We start from the raw sequence: 21,687 nt of genomic DNA on the forward strand, positions 1-21,687 counted from the left end.
ACTTTGCACTGAACTATCTGAATTCAGCTCCTTTCTAAGTAACTGATACCAGTAGTTCCCCCTCGCCCCGCCAATTATGTTGTCAGCACATTGTTCAAAGAAAAATATTGAAAGGTAAGTACAGAAACAAAGGACATTAAAGGTTTTTTTTCTTCTCTCACCAATGTATCTCGCCTCCTGAAGTTGTTTACTGGGTGTATGATTGCACTGACGCTGAGTGCCCTTAATGTGTGAGCCTTAACAATGAACATCAGCATGTCACAGCCAAATCCTGATTCTGTCCTCACCCAACATCCATGCACCTGCACTTTCAGCAAGCGTCATTGGATGGTGGTCAAGACCATCCCTTCCCTAACTCAGGGACAATGAGGCCAATTGCAGCATCCACAACTGCAACTGCAACAAATTCAGCAGCTGCCGAGAATCAAACCTGGCACCTTATTCTTCTGTATGCCTCAGCTAATCACTGAATAAAGTTTCTAAACCATGATAAGAGTAAGATTAATCTTCGGTGTTTGTATGACTGTCTTTTTAAGAGGGCTCACGATAGACCCTCTCCATTTAAATATTGATGAATATGTTCTCTTTTTGTTCTGCTCTTCACGGCAAGGGATGTCAGCATTGTGGAATGGGGTATTTTCACAGTTCAGGCACCAAATTTCAGCACCTTGCACTGCTAGGGCAGGTGTAGAATGACTAAATGTAGAGGAAGACTCCTTCTGCTCTGCCCCTCCCCAACAACATGCCTCAGAAGAATCACCCCACTGTACCAATGTGACATTTTCTCTTCCGCATTAACCATCTTTGTGACCTTTCTGAGTGAGGTTTCAAATTCGAAACTACTTAGTTAAAAATGCTCCTTTCATGTGGAATCTTAGCAGCCAGTAAGAGAGGAATATGATATGATTGGGATTATGGAAACATGGCTCCAGGGTGGCCAAGGCTGGGAACTCAACATCCAGGGGTATTCAATATTCAGGAAAGATAGGCAAAAAGGAAAAGGAGGTGGGGTAGCATTGCTGGTTAAAGAGTGGATTAACACAATTGAAAGGAAGGATATTAGCTCTGATGATGTGGAATCTGTATGGGTAGAACTGAGAAATACCAAGGGACAGAAAACGTTAGTGGGAGTGGTATATAGACCTCCAAACAGTAATGCGGAGGTCGGGGATGGCATTAAATGGGAAATTAGAAAAGCGTGCGATAAAGGCACAGCAGTTATCATGGGTGACTTTAATCTACATATAGATTGGGCTAACCAAATTAGTAACAATACTGTGGAGGAGGAATTCCTGGAGTGTATACGGGATGGTTTCCTGGACCAATATGTCGAGGAACCAACTAGAGATCAGGCCATCTTAGACTGGGTATTATGTAATGAGAAAGGATTAATTAGCAATCTTGTTGTGCGAGGCCCCTTGGGTCAGAGCGGTCAAAATATGATAGAATTCTTCATTAAGATGGAGAGTGAAATCGTTGACTCAGAGACTAGGGTCCTGAATTTAAATAAAGGAGACTACGATGGTATGAGGTGCGAGTTGGGTAGGATTGATTGGGGAATGTCACTCAAAGGGTTGACAGTGGATGGGCAATGGCAAACATTCAAAGATCGCATGGATGAACTACAGAATTTGTTCATCCCAGTTTAGCATAAAAATAAAACAAAAAAGGTGACTCAACCGTGGCTAACAAGGGAAATTAGGGATAGCATAAGATCCAAGGAGAGGACATATAAATTGGCCAGAAAAAGCAGTAAACCTGAGGATTGGGAGCAGTTTAGGATTCAACAAAGGAGGACAAGGGGATTAATTAAGAGAAGGAAAATAGAGTATGAGAGTAAGCTTGCGGGGAACATAAAAACTGACTGTAAAAGCTTTTATAGATATGTGAAGAGAAAAAGATTGGTGAAGTCAAGCGTAGGTCCCTTGCAGTCAGAATCAGGGGAATTTATAATGGGGAACAAAGAAATGGCAGACCAATTAAATACATACTTTGGGCTGGATTTTGCTACGGGGGCGGGTTGGAGGTGGGAAACCCACATTCGGGCTTGTTGTCCCGCCTCCACGGAGATGTGGCCAACCCACTGGATTTTCCTCTGATTGACCTTGTTGAGCCCACCCAGCGGGCTCAGCAGGCCAATTAAGGGCCACCCGGCAACAGGTGACGTCAGAGATTGACATTTCATCTGTCAAAAGCTTTTGGCAGATGAAATATCAGTGTTTAACAGCTGTTTGAAGCTGTCAAGCACTGAAAAACATGCTAATTCAGCCTCAGTCCTTTCTCAGGATAACTTTAAAATCATTTTGCTGCAGAAACCAAGAAGCTGATTTTTTTTTAAAAATCGGAGCTTCTGTTGTTCTTGCAGCCGACTCCCGACACCGGAATGCAGGACTCCTGTAAAGCTAAGTAAAAGTAAGTTAAACTTATTTAAACACTTTAAACACTTGCAAAACACTTACCTTTGCAGTCCTGCACCCCTCACTCACCTGAACACTGGGCATCTCGACCCTTCCAAGACCTCAGACCCACGTCCCGCCTCGAAAACTTTTCGTGGTTTGGAGCTGTCGGGAAGCCCACAAACCAGCAATAAAAATCGCGAATAGGCAAAAAACTACCTGTTAACTACCTGTTAACAGGCAGTTTAATTGCCTTTAATCCCTTCCCGCCTCTGGGAGTCGGGTTCCAGCACTTGTCGGCAACCCGACTCCTATGAAATTGACATGGAGGCGGGTTGGAGGCGGGATGGGGTCGGGACCCCCGGATCTCCGATTTTTATCGCCCGCACGCCTCCAACCCGACTCCAGAGGCTTAGGAAAATCCAGCCCATTGTTTCTGTCTTCACAAAGGAGGACACAGATAACCTCCCAAAGATGTCGGGGAACATAGGGTCTAATGAAAGGGAGGAACTGATAGAAATCAGTATTTGTAGGGAAATGGTGTTAGGGAAATTGATGGGATTGAGGACCGATAAATCCCCAGGGCTTGATAATCTACATCCTAGGGTACTTAAGGAAGTGGCCCTAGAAATAGTAGATGCATTGCTGGTCATCTTCCAAAATTCGACAGCCTCTGGAACAGTACCCATGGATTAGCGGGTAGCTAATGTTACCCCACTGTTCAAAAAGGGTGGTAGAGAGAAAACGGCCTGACATCGGTAGTGGGGAAAATGCTAGAGTCCATTATAAAGGATGTAATAGCAGAGCACTTGGAAAAAAGTGACCGGATCGGACAAAGTCAGTATGGATTTACAAAAGGTAAATCATGCTTGACTAATCTACTGGAATTTTTTGAGGATGTAACTGGTAAAATAGATAAGGGAGAACCAGTGGATGTGGTGTATTTGGATTTTCAAAAGGCTTTCGATAAGGTCCCGAATAAGAGAATAGCGTGTAAAATTAAGGCACATGGGATTGGGGGCAAGGTATTGACTTGGATAGAGAACTGGTTGGCAGACAGAAAGCAAAGAGTTGGAATAAACGGCTCTTTTTCCGAGTGGCAGGCAGTGACTAGTGGGGTACTGCAGGGATCGGTCCTTGGACCCCAGCTATTCACAATATATATTAATGATCTGGACGAGGTAACTAGATGTAATATCTCCAAGTTTGCAGATTGTAGTGTATGTACCTTTAAGAGCCCCTGTGTACTGTAATACCGGTAGTGACCACTCGGGTATATAAGCCTGTATAGCGTCTTGTATCTTTTAGTTCACCTCCAGACTTTGTTCAGTAAACACCTGTTAAACCAACTCCTGCATTCCGTGTCTCCATTAACACATGGATACAACAGTGGCGACGAATTGGAAATGGACTTGCCTGCAATTCGGCAGCACCTCAAGGAGATCGATTCCTCAGACGAAGGTCGAAGAAATAAAACGAAAAAAAAAAAACTGTGGTTTCACCAGCTAGCCGGGCTGGTGGCAGGTACTGCACTAATCCTTCCTGGGCGGCGGGCTGGGGCTCGATCGGGTGGCTCTGCAGCGGGGCCGAGCAGCGAGTCGGAAGGCGGAGGCAAACAGAGACGGAGGGTGGAGCACTCGGGAGACGGCCGGCGCTGCAAAGCAGGTTGGCGTTCGGACCAAGCAGAGGGAGGGAAAAGTCCCAGAGAGTCCGGTGGGAACGAGTCTCCAACGATTAAAAATATCTGTGTAAATAAAAACCGCGGAGAACAGTGTTGTCAGCAGCGGCAGCGGTGGGAAAGCGTGGGAGGCGCCATTTTTTCTCGGCAGGGAAGAAAGGAAAGCGCGGGAGGCGCCATTTTTGATTTTCAGGATGCCTAAGACTGGCAATATTACTGCTTTCGATAGTGATATAGAGGATTGGACCACATATGTGGAAAGAGTGGAGGTATATTGCACAGCGAATGAAGTAGAGGATGATAAAAAGGCATTGGTACTTCTAAATCTGATGGGCGCAAGGACATACGGGCTGTTACGAAACTTAATCACTCCAGCCAAACCGATGGACAAGAATTTTAAGGAGATTGTTGATACCCTACAGGAGCACTTAAACCCAACACCGCTGCTGATAGCGGAACGATTCAAATTCTTCAGGAGGAATCAGCACAAGAATGAAAGTAACGCTGATTACCTCACTGAATTAAGAAAGCTGTCAAAGCACTGCCAATTCGGGGCAGGACTGGCAGATTCTCTATGAGACAAATTCGTCTGCGGTCTCCTAAGTGAAGGAACACAGAAAAGGCTACTTTCTGAGAAAGATTTGACACTGGACAAGGCTTTCAGTATGGCTGTATCATACGAAGCAGCAGCAAGAGGAGCTGCAGAGATACAGCAAAAGCCACAGGACTTCGGCACCCATGAAATGACACGGGGTTTCGAGAGATGTTATCGCTGCGGCAGATCCACCCATGACCAGAGGGACTGCTGGTTCAAGGACAAAGCATGCAGGCAATGCGGAAAGATGGGACACATTGCACGTGTATGTCGATCTGGAAACAAAAAAATCCACTGCCAGAAAAAAAATCAATAAGGAAAAGTACAGAAAGGTACAAATGATGACGGACAGCAGCTCCGAAGACCAGAAGAGCGATAGCGACTCCGGAAACAAGAGACTAAGCTGTCTCAAATTACATAATGTAATTGCCAAAGAAGATTACCAGACCATTTGGGTTACCCTCACGATAGCGGGGTCCCCAGTTAAAATGGAGCTAGATACAGGATCAGCTCTGACCGTCATAAGTCGACGGGATTACGAGCGGCTATTTCCGCATATATCTTACAAAGACACATCCATTATCTTGAAGACATATACGGGGCAGAAAGTATACCCCAGAGGGAAAATAAGGGTGCATGTTGTATACAACGGCAAGGAAATACAGAAGTTGTATTTATACGTTCTGCAAGATGGTGGTCCACCGTTGTTGGGACGTGAATGGATCAGGAAGATACGTTTAGACTGGCACTCCATTCAGGCACTGACGGTGACCAGTAAGAAAAAGAAATGATGATGATGTCATACCTGAATGATTAAAAGACATCTTGGCTAACACCAAAGAAATGTTTCAACAGGAACTAGGAACCTTGAAAGGCGTCACCGCCTCAATAAAAGTGGAAGATGCGGCAATTCCCAAGTTTTTTAAGGCAAGGCCGGTGCCATACGCAATTCGTCCAGCAGTCGAGGCAGAGCTGGAGAATTTGGAAAAAGCAGGCATGTTATCCAAGGTAGATTGGAGCGAGTGGGCAGCACCCATCGTCCCGGTCATGAAGAAAACGTTGAATAATGAAAAATCTGAAGAACAGAGTAAAATTCGCATCTGTGGGGACTTCAAGGTGACTGTAAACCCGGTCCTTCACACGATACAGTATCCTCTTCCAAGGATAGAAGATATTTTCGCCTCACTATCCGCAGGGAAACGTTTCACCAAAATTGAATTGGCACAGGCATATCTACAGATGGAGGTTGAGGAGGCCTCTAAAAAGTATCTCACGATAAACACACACAAAGGCCTGTACCAGTACAATCGACTGGTTTTCGGAGTAGTATCAGCTCCAGCTATCTGGCAAAGAGCTATGGAGCAAGTCCTGCAAGGGATTCCGGGGACTCAATGCTACCTAGCCGACATCCTTGTAACAGGAGAAAACGACAACGAGCACCGTGCCAATTTGGAGCAGGTGCTCACTAGGCTGAGAGAACGGGGCCTACGAGCAAATCGCCTCAAATGCGAATTTTTCCAGAAACAAATATCATATTGTGGCCATATAATTAACAAAGAAGGGTTGCATAAGACACCTGAAAAAATTGAAGCGGTCATAAAAGCCCCAGCACCTGAAAATGTCTCACAATTAAGGTCGTTCCTGGGATTGATAAATTACTATCATAAATTTTTACCGAACTTGTCAACTGTTCTGCACCCTCTTAACGCACTGCTACAAACGGGAGTAATTTGGAAATGGAGCGAAGACTGTAAACGTGCCTTCCATAAATGCAAAGGCTTGATCACGTCCAAGGAAGTGTTGGCTCATTACAACCCATCACTGCCAATCAGACTGGTGTGCGATGCATCCCCTTACGGCGTAGGAGCGGTATTATCGCATAGATTCCCTGATGGCTCGGAGCGGCCGATAGCTTTTGCGTCAGGCTCATTGAACTCAGCTGAGCGTAACTATGCCCAGATCGACAGGGAAGCACTCAGCCTGGTGTGGGGAGTGAAGAAATTCAACCATTACCTACACGGACAAAAATTTACCTTGTTGACTGACCATCAACCCCTCGTCTCCATATTCAACCCTAAAAAGGGCGTTCCCATTATGACAGCACAAAGGCTACAGAGGTGGTCCCTTTTCCTAGGGGCACACCAATATGACATAGAGTACAAAGGATCAAAACAGCATGGGAATGCTGACGGTTTATCGCGCCTACCGTTGCTAACGGTAGAAGAGGTACCTACACTGGACCCAGTGGAGATGTTCCACTCAACCATAGTGGAATGTCTACCAGTAACAAATTCTACCATTGAAAAGGAAACGAGAAATGACCCGACTCTCGCACGAGTCTATGATTTAACGGTGAAGGGATGGCCAGCACATGGCGAACCACTGTTGCCAGCATTCTCGCAAAGAAGAGAACAGCTGTCAGTGTGCCGAGGAACCTTGATGTGTGGATCCAGAGTGGTGATTCCACCCAAACTCCAGGATAAAGTGCTAAAGGAGCTTCACGAGGGGCATCCTGGTGGAGTGAAAATGAAGAACCTAGCCAGAGCGTTTGTGTGGTGGCCAGGTATCGATGGAGACATCGAAGAAATGACCAAGAGCTGTCTAGGATGCCAGAAGGTCCAAAACGCCCCACCACAAGCCCCTCTACATCCATGGGAGCGGCCCTCATCTCCATGGCAAAGGGTACATATCGACTTTGCTGGTCCATTTATGGACTCAATGTTCTTAATCGCGGTTGATGCACACTCCAAGTGGCCGGAGGTAATAAAGATGTCCTCCACCACCACGGAAAAAACCATCACAGTATTAAGGACCATATTTGCCAGGAATGGGCTGCCTGAACAAATCTGTTCTGATAATGGACCGCAATTTGTGTCCGAAGAATTCAGGAAGTTCTTAAAAAACAATGGGGTTAAGCACTACACGTCCGCCCCATACCATCCCGCCACCAATGGATTAGCTGAAAGGTTTGTCCAGACCTTCAAGAAGGCCATAAAGGCCATGGGTAATGAAGACATCAATCTACAACATAAGGTAGATAACTTCTTGTTTGCGTACAGGAATGCAACACATGTGGTTCCAAACCAAACTCCCGCCATGATGTTTTTCAATAGAAGACTAAGATGCCGGCTGGGTTTGATCAAGCCAAACATCAGAAGGGACGTAGAGAACTGGCAATTTCAAGGCATGAATGAAAGGCCAACTAGAACCTTCCAGATAGGTCAACAAGTTTTGGCCCGGGACTACCGTACCGAGAAATGGCAGCCTGGAACTATTTGCACACGACTAGGACCGCTGATGTATACCGTGGACATTGGTGAAAGCATAATAAGGCGCCATGCTGACCAGATCATAGAGTCATCCGAAAAGGGACAACCTACACCACAACTCTATATGCCTAATGATGAAGCAGAGATACCCATAGTATCTACCTCCGATCCGGTGATACTGGAACCAGATGAACCCGACACTGGCATTCAAGCCGAATCGACCTTGCCAAAAGAACCTACTACACCACCGAAAACTACTGCACCACCGAGGCGTTATCCGGACCGAGTCAGGGAGCCTCCAGAGAGACTGACCTATAATTGATTAACTGCAGCAAATGTGTAGATTATTGTTCTTGTAAACATGTTAATTAATGATTACTTAAAATGTTATGTACTATTTATCTAAAAGGGGAGGAATTGTAGTGTATGTACCTTTAAGAGTCCCTGTGTACTGTAATGCCGGTAGTGACCACTCGGGTATATAAGCCTGTATAGCGTCTTGTATCTTTTAGTTCACCTTCAGACTTTGTTCAGTAAACACCTGTTAAACCAACTCCTGCATTCCGTGTCTCCATTAACACACGGATACAACACAGATGACACAAAGCTGGGTGGGCGTGTGTGCTGTGAGGAGGATGCCGAGAAACTCCAGTATGATTTGGACAGGTTGGGTGATTGGGCAGAAGCATGGCAGATGCAATATAACGTGGATAAATGCGAGGTTATACACTTTGGTGTCAAAAACAGGAAGGCAGATTATTATCTGAATGGCAATAGATTGGGAGAAGGGGAAGTGCAACGAGACCTGGGCGTCCTTGTGCACCAGTCGCTGAAAGTAAGCATGCAGGTGCAGCAGGCGGTTAAGAAGGCAAATGGTATGTTGGCCTTCGTAGCGAGAGGGTTTGAGTACAGGAACAAGGATGTCTTGCTGCAGTTGTACAGGGCCTTGGTGAGACCACATCTTGAGTATTGTGTGCAGTTTTGGTCGCCTTATCTGAGGAAGGATGTTCTTGCCATGGAAAGAGTGCAGCGAAGATTCACCAGGCTGATACCTGGGATGGCAGGAATGACGTATGAGGAGAGATTGGGTCGATTGGGCTTGTACTCGCTGGAGTTTAGAAGAATGAGAGGGGATCTCATCGAAACTGATAAAATTCTAACAGGACTAGACAGACTAGATGCTGGAAGGATGTTCCCGATGGTCGGGGAGTCCAGAACCAGGGGTCACAGTCTAAGGATAAGGGGTAAGCCATTTAGGACTGAGATAAGGAGGAATTTCTTCACCCAGAGAGTGGTGAACCTGTGGAATTCTCTACCAAAGAAGGCAGTAGAGGCCAATTCATTAAATATATTCAAGAAGGAGTTGGATATATTTCTTAAGGCTAAAGGGATCAAGGGATATGGAGAGAAGGCAGGAACAGGGTACTGAATTTGGATGATCAGCCATGATATCATTGAATGGCAGAGCAGGCTCGAGGGACCGAATGGCCTACTCCTGCTCCTACCTTCTATGTTTCTATGAATCTTTCCTTCCTCACTCTGGGCTGGATTCTAACTTGGGTCCCTGGGGTGAAAGGACAAATTGTTAACCCTTTGCAATACCCAATCTTTAGCTATGCCAGCTTTAGCAGCACGGTGGCATAGTGGTTAGCACTGTTGCCTCACAGCGCCAGGGACCCGGGTTCAAATCCGGCCTCGGGTGACTGTCTGTGTGGAGTTTGCACATTCTCCCCGTGTTTGCGTGGGTTTCTTCCGGGTGCTCCAGTTTCCTCCCACAGTCCAAAGATATGCGGGTTAGGTTGATTGGCCATGATAAAAAATTGGCCCTTAGTGTTAGGGGGGATTAAATACGTGGGGTTACGGGGATAGGGCTTGGGTGGGATGGCTGTCGGTGTAGGGACCGGGTGCTAGGGTTTGGATGATCAGCCATGATCTCGTTGAATGGCGGAGCAAGCTCGAAGGGCCGAATGGCCTACTCCTGCTCCTAGTTTCTATGTTTCTATGTAATGTATTGCATACACCAGTAACTCTGTTCTGGACCAATGGACTTTTTACATGCAGTGAACATTTTATGTGTGCAGATAGCACCCTCTGGTGGTGGTTATTGTGTTAACAGTTTGTATGCTGGAAAGGTCATCTGATCTTTCTTCCTGTGTGAGGTCATTTGACCTTTGTTCCTTTCTTCCTGTGTAACACAGGAAGTAGAATTCCAGGAAGAACCTGGCAGTAATGGAGGATTCCATAAGGGTTTTACAATCCAATGTAATCTGATTTCATATGTTAGGCCAAGCGCAATATCTGTGAGTATCTTTGTTCCTTAGCATAATAGCAACGTTGTCAGAGTAATATTTTGATAATACTATGTTTATAAAAGGTTAATATTTGATAGTTATAGAAGTTAGTCCAAATGTTAGTTAGTTATACAATTAGTCTATTCTACTGTTGTAAATATGTTTATATCTTATGTAATATCGAATGTATAGTACTCAGTTATGTACAAAACATACTTTGTCTTTGTTTACAGTTTCACAAATTTGTTCAAGTAAAGCTTCAAAACAGCAACTGGCTTCACGAAGAATTATTTTTGAATAAGTGTTTAACTTGCTGGATAACTAGATAGGAGCACGTCTAGCACGGCCAGTACAGTGAAAAGATAGCAATACAGCTAGCAGTGAAAAGATATCAGTGAAAAGATATCAGTGAAAAGATAGCAATACGGCTAGCTGTGAAGAGCGGAGCAGGAGGAACCCAGAGTAAGCCTTAACCTCGTAGAGCACATCTACCTCACATCAACATGTCAGAAGGTAATAACGAAAATGCTTTGCAGCAAGTAGAAGACCTTAAACAGGCAGACGAAACTGTAGAACGTGACAATCGGTCTATAAGCTCCGGTTACTACAGATCGCAAGTTGGTTCACGGTCATCGGGTGGTTCTAGAGTAAGCATAGCCATCGCCAAAGCGCGGGCTAAGCTAGTAGCAGCTCAAGCCAGAGCTGCGCATGCGGACAGTGAAATAGAAATAAAAGTAAGACAGGCCCGTCTCCAAGCTGAATCACAAGCCGAACAGGCCCGATCCCAAGCCGAACAGGCCCGACACCAAGCTGACCTGGCAAGTCACCAGGTTGAACGACAAGCTGAACAGGCCCGTCTCCAAGCCACATTAGACGCTCTGCAGGAACAAAAAGAGATAGATGCTGCATTAGCCGAGACACGAGTATTCGAGGCAATTTTGGAGGGAGCTGTTCCCGAGACAGCTTACAAACCTTTAATTCCCGTTCCGTGGCAGAGTCCACGACAGCGCACCATAGATTACGTGAGCAACCATGCCGACATACGGTTTACAGGAGAAAGGGATGGAGGCCCGCACATCCCTACAGACGCAAGCACTTCGTATAACATGCCACAAGTTGCGAACCAAGGTCAAAGCAGACGGCGTGCCTCAAGCCGCAGAGTCTCCCCCAGCAGAACGGAAGACACGGTGCAAAGGAATAGGACGCCGAATAGAGAAAGTCAGAGGCAAATCCCCTCTTGGTTCCTTGAGACCCCCAACAGAGCCCCCAGCCAAGGCAACCCTGGCACAGGTCCCAGCACCTACGACCTCGCCAAGTACCTTGCACGCACCCAGCTGGTGACTTCGGGGTTAATCAAGTTTGCTGACAGGCCGGAGAATTATCGGGCTTGGAAGTCCTGCTTCCACGATGCCATATCAGGCTTAGACCTGTCGGCAGGAGAAGAGCTCGGCCTCCTTATCAAATGGCTCGGCCCAGAGTCCGCCGGACAGGCCTGCAGGATAAAAGCGGCCAATGTGGGACAGCTGCCAGAGGGGTTGAAGAAGGCTTGGGCAAGGCTGGAAGAAAGCTACGGCTCGCCCGAAGCCATTGAAAGGGCTCTCTTTGACAGGTTGGAGAACTTTCCGAGGTTGACGAGTAAGGAACCCCAGAAGCTCCGCGACCTTGGAGATCTGCTGTCGGAACTCAAAGTCGCAAAGCAGGACGGCTACCTACCCGGTCTATCGTACTTAGACACTTCCAGAGGGGTAAGTCCCATCATTGAGAAGCTTCCATTTAACCTGCAGGAGAAGTGGATAACGTTTGGATCAAAGTTCAAGCTAAAGCACAACGTGGCGTTCCCACCATTCTCTGCGTTCGTTAAATTCATCCGTAAAGAAGCCAAAGCCAGGAACGACCCCAGCTTCAACTTCTTCTCCTCCCACCCAGCACTTGCCAGAAGAGACAAGTTCGACAGACATGGAAAGACCAATATCTGTCCACAGAATGCAAGTGTCCTCAACTGAGCACACAAAGATTCAGAAGAAACCTGAGGATATGAGCAAACAATGCCCTATCCACAACAAGCCCCATTCTTTAAAGAAGTGCAGAGGCTTCAGGGAGATGTCCCTGGAAGATCGGAAACAATATCTTAAAGAGAACTCTATATGTTTCAGGTGCTGCTCGTCCACGAGCCATCTCGCCAAGAACTGCAAGGTGGATGCAAAATGCACTGAATGTGAAAGTGATCGGCATGTTTCAGCACTACACCCAGGCCCAGCTCCTTGGAAGCCAGAGACGCTTCCTCCCGCATCAGAGCACGGCGGGAAGAGAGAGGGAGCTGCTGGTACGGAGATTACATCCAGGTGCACCGAGGTGTGTGGAGAAGGAGTGAGCGCAAGAGCGTGCTCCAAGATATGCCTCGTTAATGTGTACCCTGCAGGATGTCGTCAGGAATCTGAAAAGATGTATGCCATACTAGATGAACAAAGCAATCGTTCTCTAGCAAGATCCGAGTTCTTCAACATCTTCAAGGTCAAAGGAAGTCCGTCGCCTTACACGCTGAAGACGTGTGCTGGACTTTCAGAAACAGCCGGCAGGAGGGCCTGCGGTTACGTTGTTGAGTCAGCCGACGGGAAGATTAGTCTCCCCCTTCCTACACTCATCAAATGTAATCAACTCCCCGACAACCGTTCTGAGATTCCCACTCCGAATGCAGCTCGTCATCACCGTCATCTGAGACGCATTGCAGACGAGATCCCACCTCTTGATCCAGATGCAAGCATACTTCTGTTGTTGGGAAGAGACATCCTGAGGGTACATAAGATAAGGGAGCAGATCAACGGTCCACATGACGCCCCTTTCGCCCAAAGGCTAGACCTCGGCTGGGTCGTTGTTGGAGATGTGTGCCTCAAGGGCACTCACAAGCCATCTCAGGTGAGCACACTCAAGACTTCCATCTTGGAGAATGGTCGTCCAAGCTACCTTACCCCATGCAGTAGTCAGATCCGAGTGACAGAGAAGTTCAGTCATACGGCTCAGCCTCAGAAAACCCCAGCGCTGATCTCCAGACAGCACACAGATGATGCTCACTGGAGAGAACCCGGGTCAGTCAGTCTTCTGTCGCACCGCCAACGACCACAAACTTGCTCCATCGATCGACGACATGAGGTTCCTCCAGATTATGGACAATGAGGTCTCTCGTGACAGCTCTAACAGCTGGGTTGCACCCTTACCCTTCCGGAACCCCAGACGACGGCTGCCGAACAACAGGGGGTATGCCTATAATCGTCTTAACTCACTCCGTCGCACACTAGAGAAGAAGCCAGAGATGAAAGCACACTTCCTAGAATTTGTCAAGAAAATGCTTGTCAACGATCATGCAGAGATAGCTCCTCCACTCCAGGAAGGCCAAGAGTGTTGGTACCTCCCTTCCTTTGGAGTCTATCACCCCAAAAAGCCGGAACAGATCCGCGTGGTGTTTGACTCCAGTGCACCATTTCAGGGAGTCTCTCTCAACGACGTACTCCTCACAGGGCCCGATCTTAACAACAGCCTCTTGGGAGTGCTCATGAGATTCAGGAAAGAGCCCGTCGCCATCACTGCCGATATCCAGCACATGTTTCATTGCTTCATGGTGAGAGAAGACCACAGAGACTTCCTCCGCTTTCTGTGGTATCGGGACAATGACCCCAATAGAGACATTGTGGACTACAGAATGCGTGTCCATGTCTTTGGGAATAGCCCATCCCCTGCTGTCGCCATATACGGACTAAGGAGGGCTGCCAAGGAAGAAGACGACGACTTTGGCAGTGATGTGAGAGGGTTCATCGAACGAGAGTTCTATGTCGATGACGCACTGAAGTCATTCCCGACCGAAGCAGAGGCCATCAGTACCCTCGGACGAGCCCAGGAACTACTTGCACTATCCAACCTCAGGCTGCATAAGATAGCCTCTAACAGACCAGCAGTGATGGAGGCATTCCCCCCTGAAGATCATGCTAAGGACGTCAAGGACCTAGACCTCTTCACTGATGACCTCCTCCTACAGCGTAGCCTAGGGGTGTCGTGGAACATAGCAACAGACACGTTCACGTTCCAAGTCCTAGACGCCAAGAAACCCTTCACACGTAGAGGAGTGCTCTCGACAGTCAACAGCCTACACGACCCTCTCAGCTTCTTAGCCCCTGTCACCATACAAGGCAGGCTGCTCCTCAGGGAACTCTCCACACGCGCTGAAGAGTGGGATTCACCTCTCCCTGAAGAGATGGAAGCAGAGTGGGACAGATGGAGAGACTCACTCCAAGACTTACAGGAGATCCGAATACCTCGCTGCTATTCGTCTTTCTCTCCCTTAAATGCCCAATTCAAAGAGCTTTGTGTCTTTGCAGACGCATCCGCTAAGGCCATTGCAAGTGTGGCTTATCTGAAGGTCACCACTCAAGAAGGACAAAGCAAAATCGGCTTCGTCTTTGATAGAGGCAAGTTGGCGCCCCAGCCAGACCTCACCAGACCCAGATTGGAACTGTGCATAGCAGAACGCAACCTATCCCCTCACAGCAGTCTAGGGAAGCTGCATCCTATCATCGACACCGACGGACTGCCTCTGAGGTGGTTCTTCTTTTGTCGCCAGAGGACTCCAGTGACAAGTAGAGTTCGGACTATGTGGAGTCATTAACGACCCCAGATGGGGAGTGTTCTGTACCAATGGACTTTTTACATGCAGTGAACATTTTATGTGTGCAGATAGCACCCTCTGGTGGTGGTTATTGTGTTAACAGTTTGTATGCTGGAAAGGTCATCTGATCTTTCTTCCTGTGTGAGGTCATTTGACCTTTGTTCCTTTCTTCCTGTGTAACACAGGAAGTAGAATTCCAGGAAGAACCTGGCAGTAATGGAGGATTCCATAAGGGTTTTACAATCCAATGTAATCTGATTTCATATGTTAGGCCAAGCGCAATATCTGTGAGTATCTTTGTTCCTTAGCATAATAGCAATGTTGTCAGAGTAATATTTTGATAATACTATGTTTATATAAGGTTAATATTTGATAGTTATAGAAGTTAGTCCAAATGTTAGTTAGTTATACAATTAGTCTATTCTACTGTTGTAAATATGTTTATATCTTATGTAATATCGAATGTATAGTACTCAGTTATGTACAAAACATACTTTGTCTTTGTTTACAGTTTCACAAATTTGTTCAAGGAAAGCTTCAAAACAGCAACCGGCTTCACGAAGAATTATTTTTGAATAAGTGTTTAACTTGCTGGATAACTAGATTGGAGCACGTCTAGCGCGGCCAGTACAAACTCATAAAAGGTGTGAAAGGACTGAACAGATAGCTCTTGTGACTTGAATCTAATATTTTGCATAAGCACACAGTGAAATTCAGCCTAGAAACATCACCAGTGAATAACCCAGTCCCTCTGGTTAAGAAGGGGCAATCAATAATTGACGTAATCTTCACAAGATCACAGAGAATACACCAAGGACTCAGTCAATGTTACTGGTATATTTTTGAATGATGTGTAGAATCATCAATCCCCATTGTTTTTTAGTATCCTTTTGAAAGAGCTTATTGTTGTGGACAATATTGTCCCTGTTTCTCCCCTCATCACAACCCCACCACACCACCCTCCCAGCTATGTGGATTCAGTGTGTTTGCATAGGTTTTATACAACATAACTGGGGAGCGTGTTTCCAAATGTCACAAAGCTGAGGTGATATTTCTCTGCTTTTGTGGTAGTTGTATGATAATCCAAAGGGATTGGGACAGGCCTGGTCAATGGGCAGAAGAAGCAAGAATGTAACTTTTGAAGTGAATGGAGACAGGTATTGGCACTGTATATATTGAGTAGAGACAGGTATTGGCACTGTATATATTGAGTAGAGACAGGTACTGGCACTGTATATATTGATCAGAGACAGGTATTGGCACTGTATATATTGCTCAGAGACAGGTATTGGCACTGTATATATTGAGTAGAGACAGGTATTGGCACTGTATATATTGAATAGAGACAGGTATTGGCACTGTATATATTGAGCAGAGACAGGTATTGGCACTGTATATATTGAGTGGAGACAGGTATTGGCACTGTATATATTGAGTAGAGACAGGTATTGGCACTGTATATATTGAATAGAGACAGGTGTTGGCACTGTATATATTGAGTAGAGACAGGTATTGGCACTGTATATATTGAGTAGAGACAGGTATTGGCACTGTATATATTGAATAGAGACAGGTATTGGCACTGTATATATTGAATAGAGACAGGTATTGGCACAGTATATATTGAGTAGAGACAGGTATTGACACTGTATATATTGAATAGAGACAGGTATTGGCCCTGTATATATTGAATAGAGACAGGTATTGGCACTGTATATATTGAATAGAGACAGTTATTGGCACTGTATATATTAGACAGAGACAGGTATTGGCACTGTATATATTGAGTAGAGACAGGTATTGGCACTCTATATATTGGACAGAGACAGGTATTGGCACGGTATATATTGAATAGAGACAGATATTGGCACTGTATATATTGAATAAAGACGGGTATAGGCACTGTATATATTGAGTAGAGACAGATATTGGCACTGTATATATTGAATAAAGACAGGTATTGGCACTGTATATATTAAGTAGGTATTGGCACTGTATATATTGAATAGAGACAGGCATTGGCACTGTATATATTGAGTAGAGACAGGTATTGACACTGTATATATAGAATAGAGACAGGTATTGGCCCTGTATATATTGGACAGAGACAGGTATTGGCACTGTATATATTGAGTAGAGACAGGTATTGGCACTGTATATATTGAATAGAGACAGGTATTGGCACTGTATATATTGAACAGAGACAGGTATTGGCACTGTATATACTGAATAGAGACAGGTACTGGCACTGTATATATTGAATAGAGACAGGTTTTGGCACTGTCTATATTGAATAGAGACAGGTACTGGCACTGAATATATTGAGTAGAGACAGGTATTGGCACTGTATATATTGAGTAGAGACAGGTATTGGCACTGTATATATTGAATAGAGACAGGCATTGGCACTGTATATATTGAGTGGAGACAGGTATTGGCACTGTACATATTGAGTAGAGACTGGTATTGGCACTGTATATATTGAGTAGAGACAGGTATTGGCACTGTATTGAATAGAGACAGGTATTGGCACTGTATATATTGAGTAGAGACAGGTATTGGCACTGTATACATTGAATAGAGACAGGAATTGGCACTATATATTGAGTGGAGACAGGTATTGGCACTGTATATATTGAGTAGAGACAGGTATTGGCACTGTATATATTGAGTAGAGACAGGTATTGGCACTCTATATATATTGAGTAGAGACAGGTATTGGCACTGTATATATTGAGTAGAGACAGGTATTGGCACTCTATATATATTGAGTAGAGACAGGTATTGGCACTGTATATATTGAATAGAGATAGGTATTGGCACTGTATATATTGAATAGAGACAGGTATTGGCACTGTATATATTGAATAGAGACAGGTACTGGCACTGTATATATTGAGTAGAGACAGGTATTGGCACTGTATATATTGAGTAGAGACAGGTATTGGCACTCTATATATATTGAGTAGAGACAGGTATTGGCACTGTATATATTGAATAGAGACAGGTATTGGCACTGTATATATTGAATAGAGACAGGTATTGGCACTGTATATATTGAATAGAGACAGGTACTGGCACTGTATATATTGACCAGAGCCTGGTATTGGCACTTTATATATTGAGTAGAGACAGGTATTGACACTGTATATATTGAATAGAGACAGGGATTGGCACTGTTTATATTGGACAGAGACAGGTATTGGCACTGTATATATTGAGTAGAGACAGGTATTGGCACTGTATATATTGAGTAGAGACAGGTATTGGCACTGTATATATTGAATAGAGACAGGTATTGGCACTGTATATATTGAATAGAGAGAGGCATTGGCACTGTATATATTGAGTAGAGACAGGTATTGGCACTGTATATATTGAGTAGACACAGGTATTGGCACTGTATATATTGAATACAGACAGGTATTGGCACTGTATATATTGAATAGAGAGAGTTATTGGCACTGTATATATTGAGTAGAGACAGGTATTGGCACTGTTTATATTGAGCAGAGACAGGTATTGGCACTGTATATAGTGAATAGAGACCGGTATTGGCACTGCATATATTGAATAGAGACAGGTATTGGCACTGAATATATGGAGTAGAGACAGGTATTGGCACTTTATATATTGAGTAGAGGCAGGCATTGGCACTGTATATATTGACCAGAGACAGGTATTGGCACTGTATATATTGAATAGAGACAGGTGTTGGCTCTGTATGTACTGAGTAGACTCAGGTATTGGCACCGTATATATTGAATAGAGACAGGTATTGGCACTGTATATATTGAGTAGAGACAGGTATTGGCAATGTATATATTGAGCAGAGACAGGTATTGCCTCTGTATGTACTGAGTAGACTCAGGTATTGGCACCGTATATATTGAATACAGACAGGTATTGGCACTGTATAGCTTGACCAGAGAAAGGTATTGGCGCTGTATATATTAAGTAGAGACAGGTATTGGCACTGTATATATTAAGTAGAGACAGGTATTGGCACTGTCTATATTGAGTAGAGACAGGTATTGGCACGGTATATATTAAGTGGAGACAGGTATTGGCACTGTATATATTGAATAGAAACAGGTATTGGCACTGTATATATTGAATAGAGACAGGTATTGGCACTGTAAAAATTGAATAGAGACAGGTATTGGCACTGTATATATTGAGTAGAGACAGGTATTGGCACTGTATATATTGAGCGGAGACAGGTATTGGCACTGTATATATTGAGCAGAGACAGGTATTGGCACTGTATATATTGAATAGAGACAGGTATTGGCACTGTGTATATTGAGTAGAGACAGGTATTGGCACTGTATATATTGAGCAGAGACAGGTATTGGCACTGTATATATTGAATAGAGACAGGTATTGGCACTGTATATATTGAATAGAGACAGGTATTGGCACAGTATATATTGAGTAGAGACAGGTATTGGCACGGAATATATTGAGTAGAGACAGGTATTGGCCCTGTATATATTGAATAGAGACAGGTATTGGCACTGTGTATATTGAATAGAGACAGTTATTGGCACTGTATATATTGGACAGAGACAGGTATTGGCACTGTATATATTGAGTAGAGACAGGTATTGGCACTGTATATATTGGACAGAGACAGGTATTGGCACTGTATATATTGAATAGAGACAGATATTGGCACTGTATATATTGAATAAAGACAGGTATAGGCACTGTATATATTGAATAGAGACAGGTATTCGCACTGTATATATTGAGTAGGTATTGGCACTGTATATATTGAATAGAGAAAGGTATTGGCACTGTATATATTGAGTAGAGACAGGTATTGACACTGTATATATTGAATAGAGACAGGTATTGGCCCTGTATATATTGGACAGAGACAGGTATTGGCACTGTATATATTGAGTAGAGACAGGTATTGGCACCGTATTTATTGAGTAGGGAGGTATTGGCACTGTATATATTGAGTAGAGACAGGTATTGGCACTGTATATATTGAATAGAGACAGGTATTGGCACTGTATATATTGAGTGGAGACAGGTATTGGCACTGTATATATTGAGTAGAGACAGGTATTGGCACTGTATATATTGAGTAGAGACATGTATTGGCACTGTATATATTGAATAGAGACAGGTATTGGCACTGTATATATTGAGTGGAGACAGGTATTGGCACTGTATTGAGTAGAGACAGGTATTGGCACTGTATATATTGAGTAGAGACAGGTATTGGCACTGTATATATTGAGTAGACACAGGTATTGGCACTGTATATATTCAGTAGAGACAGGTATTGGCACTGTATATATTGAATAGAGACAGGTATTGGCACTGTATATATTGATTAGAGACAGGTATTGGCACTGTATATATTGATTAGAGACAGGTATTGGCACTATTTTGAATAGAGACAGGTATTGGCACTGTATATATTGATTAGAGACAGGTATTTGCACTGTATATATTGAATGGAGACAGGTATTGGCACTGTATATATTGAATAGAGACAGGTATTGGCAGTGTATATATTGAGTAGAGACAGGTATTGGCACTGTATATATTGAATAGAGACAGGTATTGGCACGGTATATATTGAATAGAGACTGGTATTGGCACTGTATATATTGAGTGGAGACAGGTATTGGCACTGTATATATTGAGTAGAAACAGGTATTGGCACTGTATATATTGAGCAGAGACAGGTATTGGCACTGTATATATTGAGTAGAGACAGGTATTGGCACCGTATATATTGAGTAGGGAGGTATTGGCACTGTATATATTGAATAGAGACAGGTATTGGCACGGTATATATTGAATAGAGACTGGTATTGGCACTGTATATATTGAGTGGAGACAGGTATTGGCACTGTATATATTGAGTAGAGACAGGTATTGGCACTGTATATATTGAATAGAGACAGGTATTGGCACTGTATATATTGAGTAGAGACAGGTATTGGCACTGTATATATTGAGTAGAGACAGGTATTGGCACTGTATATATTGAATAGAGACAGGTATTGGCACTGTATATATTGAATAGAGACAGGTATTGGCACTGTATATATTGAATAGAGACAGGTACTGGCACTGTATATATTGACCAGAGCCTGGTATTGGCACTGTATATATTGAGTAGAGAAAGGTATTGGCACTGTATATATTGAGTAGAGACAGGTATTGGCACTGTATATATTGAATAGAGACCGGTATTGGCACTGTATATATTGAATAGAGACAGGTATTGGCACTGTATATACTGAATAGAGACAGGTATTGGCACTGTATATATTGAATAGAGACAGGTATTGTAACTGTATTTATTGAACAGAGACAGGTACTGGCACTGTATATATTGACCAGAGACAGGTATTGGCACTGAATATATTGAATAGAGACCGGTATTGGCACTGTATATATTGCGTAGAGACAGGTATTTGCACTGTATATATTGATTAGAGACAGGTATTGGCACTGTATATATTGAACAGAGACCGGTATTGGCACTGTATATATTGAGTAGAGACAGGTATTGGCACTGTATATATTGATTAGAGACAGGTATTGGCACAGTTTATATTGAATAGAGACAGGTATTGGCACTGTCTATATTGAATAGAGACAGGTATTGGCTCTGTATATATTGAATAGAGACAGGGATTGGCACTGTATATATTGAATAGAGACAGGTATTGGCACTGTATATATTGAGTAGAGACAGGTATTGGCACTGTATATATTGAGTAGAAACAGGTATTGGCACTGTATATATTGAGCAGAGACAGGTATTGG

The 21,687-nt window shown here is 44.1% G+C and overlaps 1 protein-coding gene across 11 annotated transcripts in view; it reads left to right on the top strand.

The window, feature by feature from the left end:
* The window catches only part of st3gal2 (ST3 beta-galactoside alpha-2,3-sialyltransferase 2), a 782,475-nt gene that overhangs the window by 370,568 nt on the left and 390,220 nt on the right, over positions 1-21,687 (top strand). For 2 of the 11 annotated variants that reach the window (XM_085990961.1, XM_085990962.1), the window contains exon 2: positions 10,463-15,378. The exons of the other annotated variants lie outside the window; for them this stretch is intronic. In XM_085990961.1, the coding sequence (XP_085847087.1) occupies positions 13,288-14,883 (1,596 nt within the window). In that variant the 5' untranslated portion in view covers positions 10,463-13,287 and the 3' untranslated portion in view covers positions 14,884-15,378. Of the gene's footprint in view, positions 1-10,462; positions 15,379-21,687 lie in introns of those variants that run through there. 11 annotated transcript variants of the gene reach the window in all.

The sequence above is a fragment of the Somniosus microcephalus genome, chromosome 6, assembly GCF_052327205.1.
Source record: "Somniosus microcephalus isolate GS21.2 chromosome 6, FLI_Smic_1.0, whole genome shotgun sequence".
Classification (NCBI taxonomy): Eukaryota; Metazoa; Chordata; class Chondrichthyes; order Squaliformes; family Somniosidae; genus Somniosus; species Somniosus microcephalus.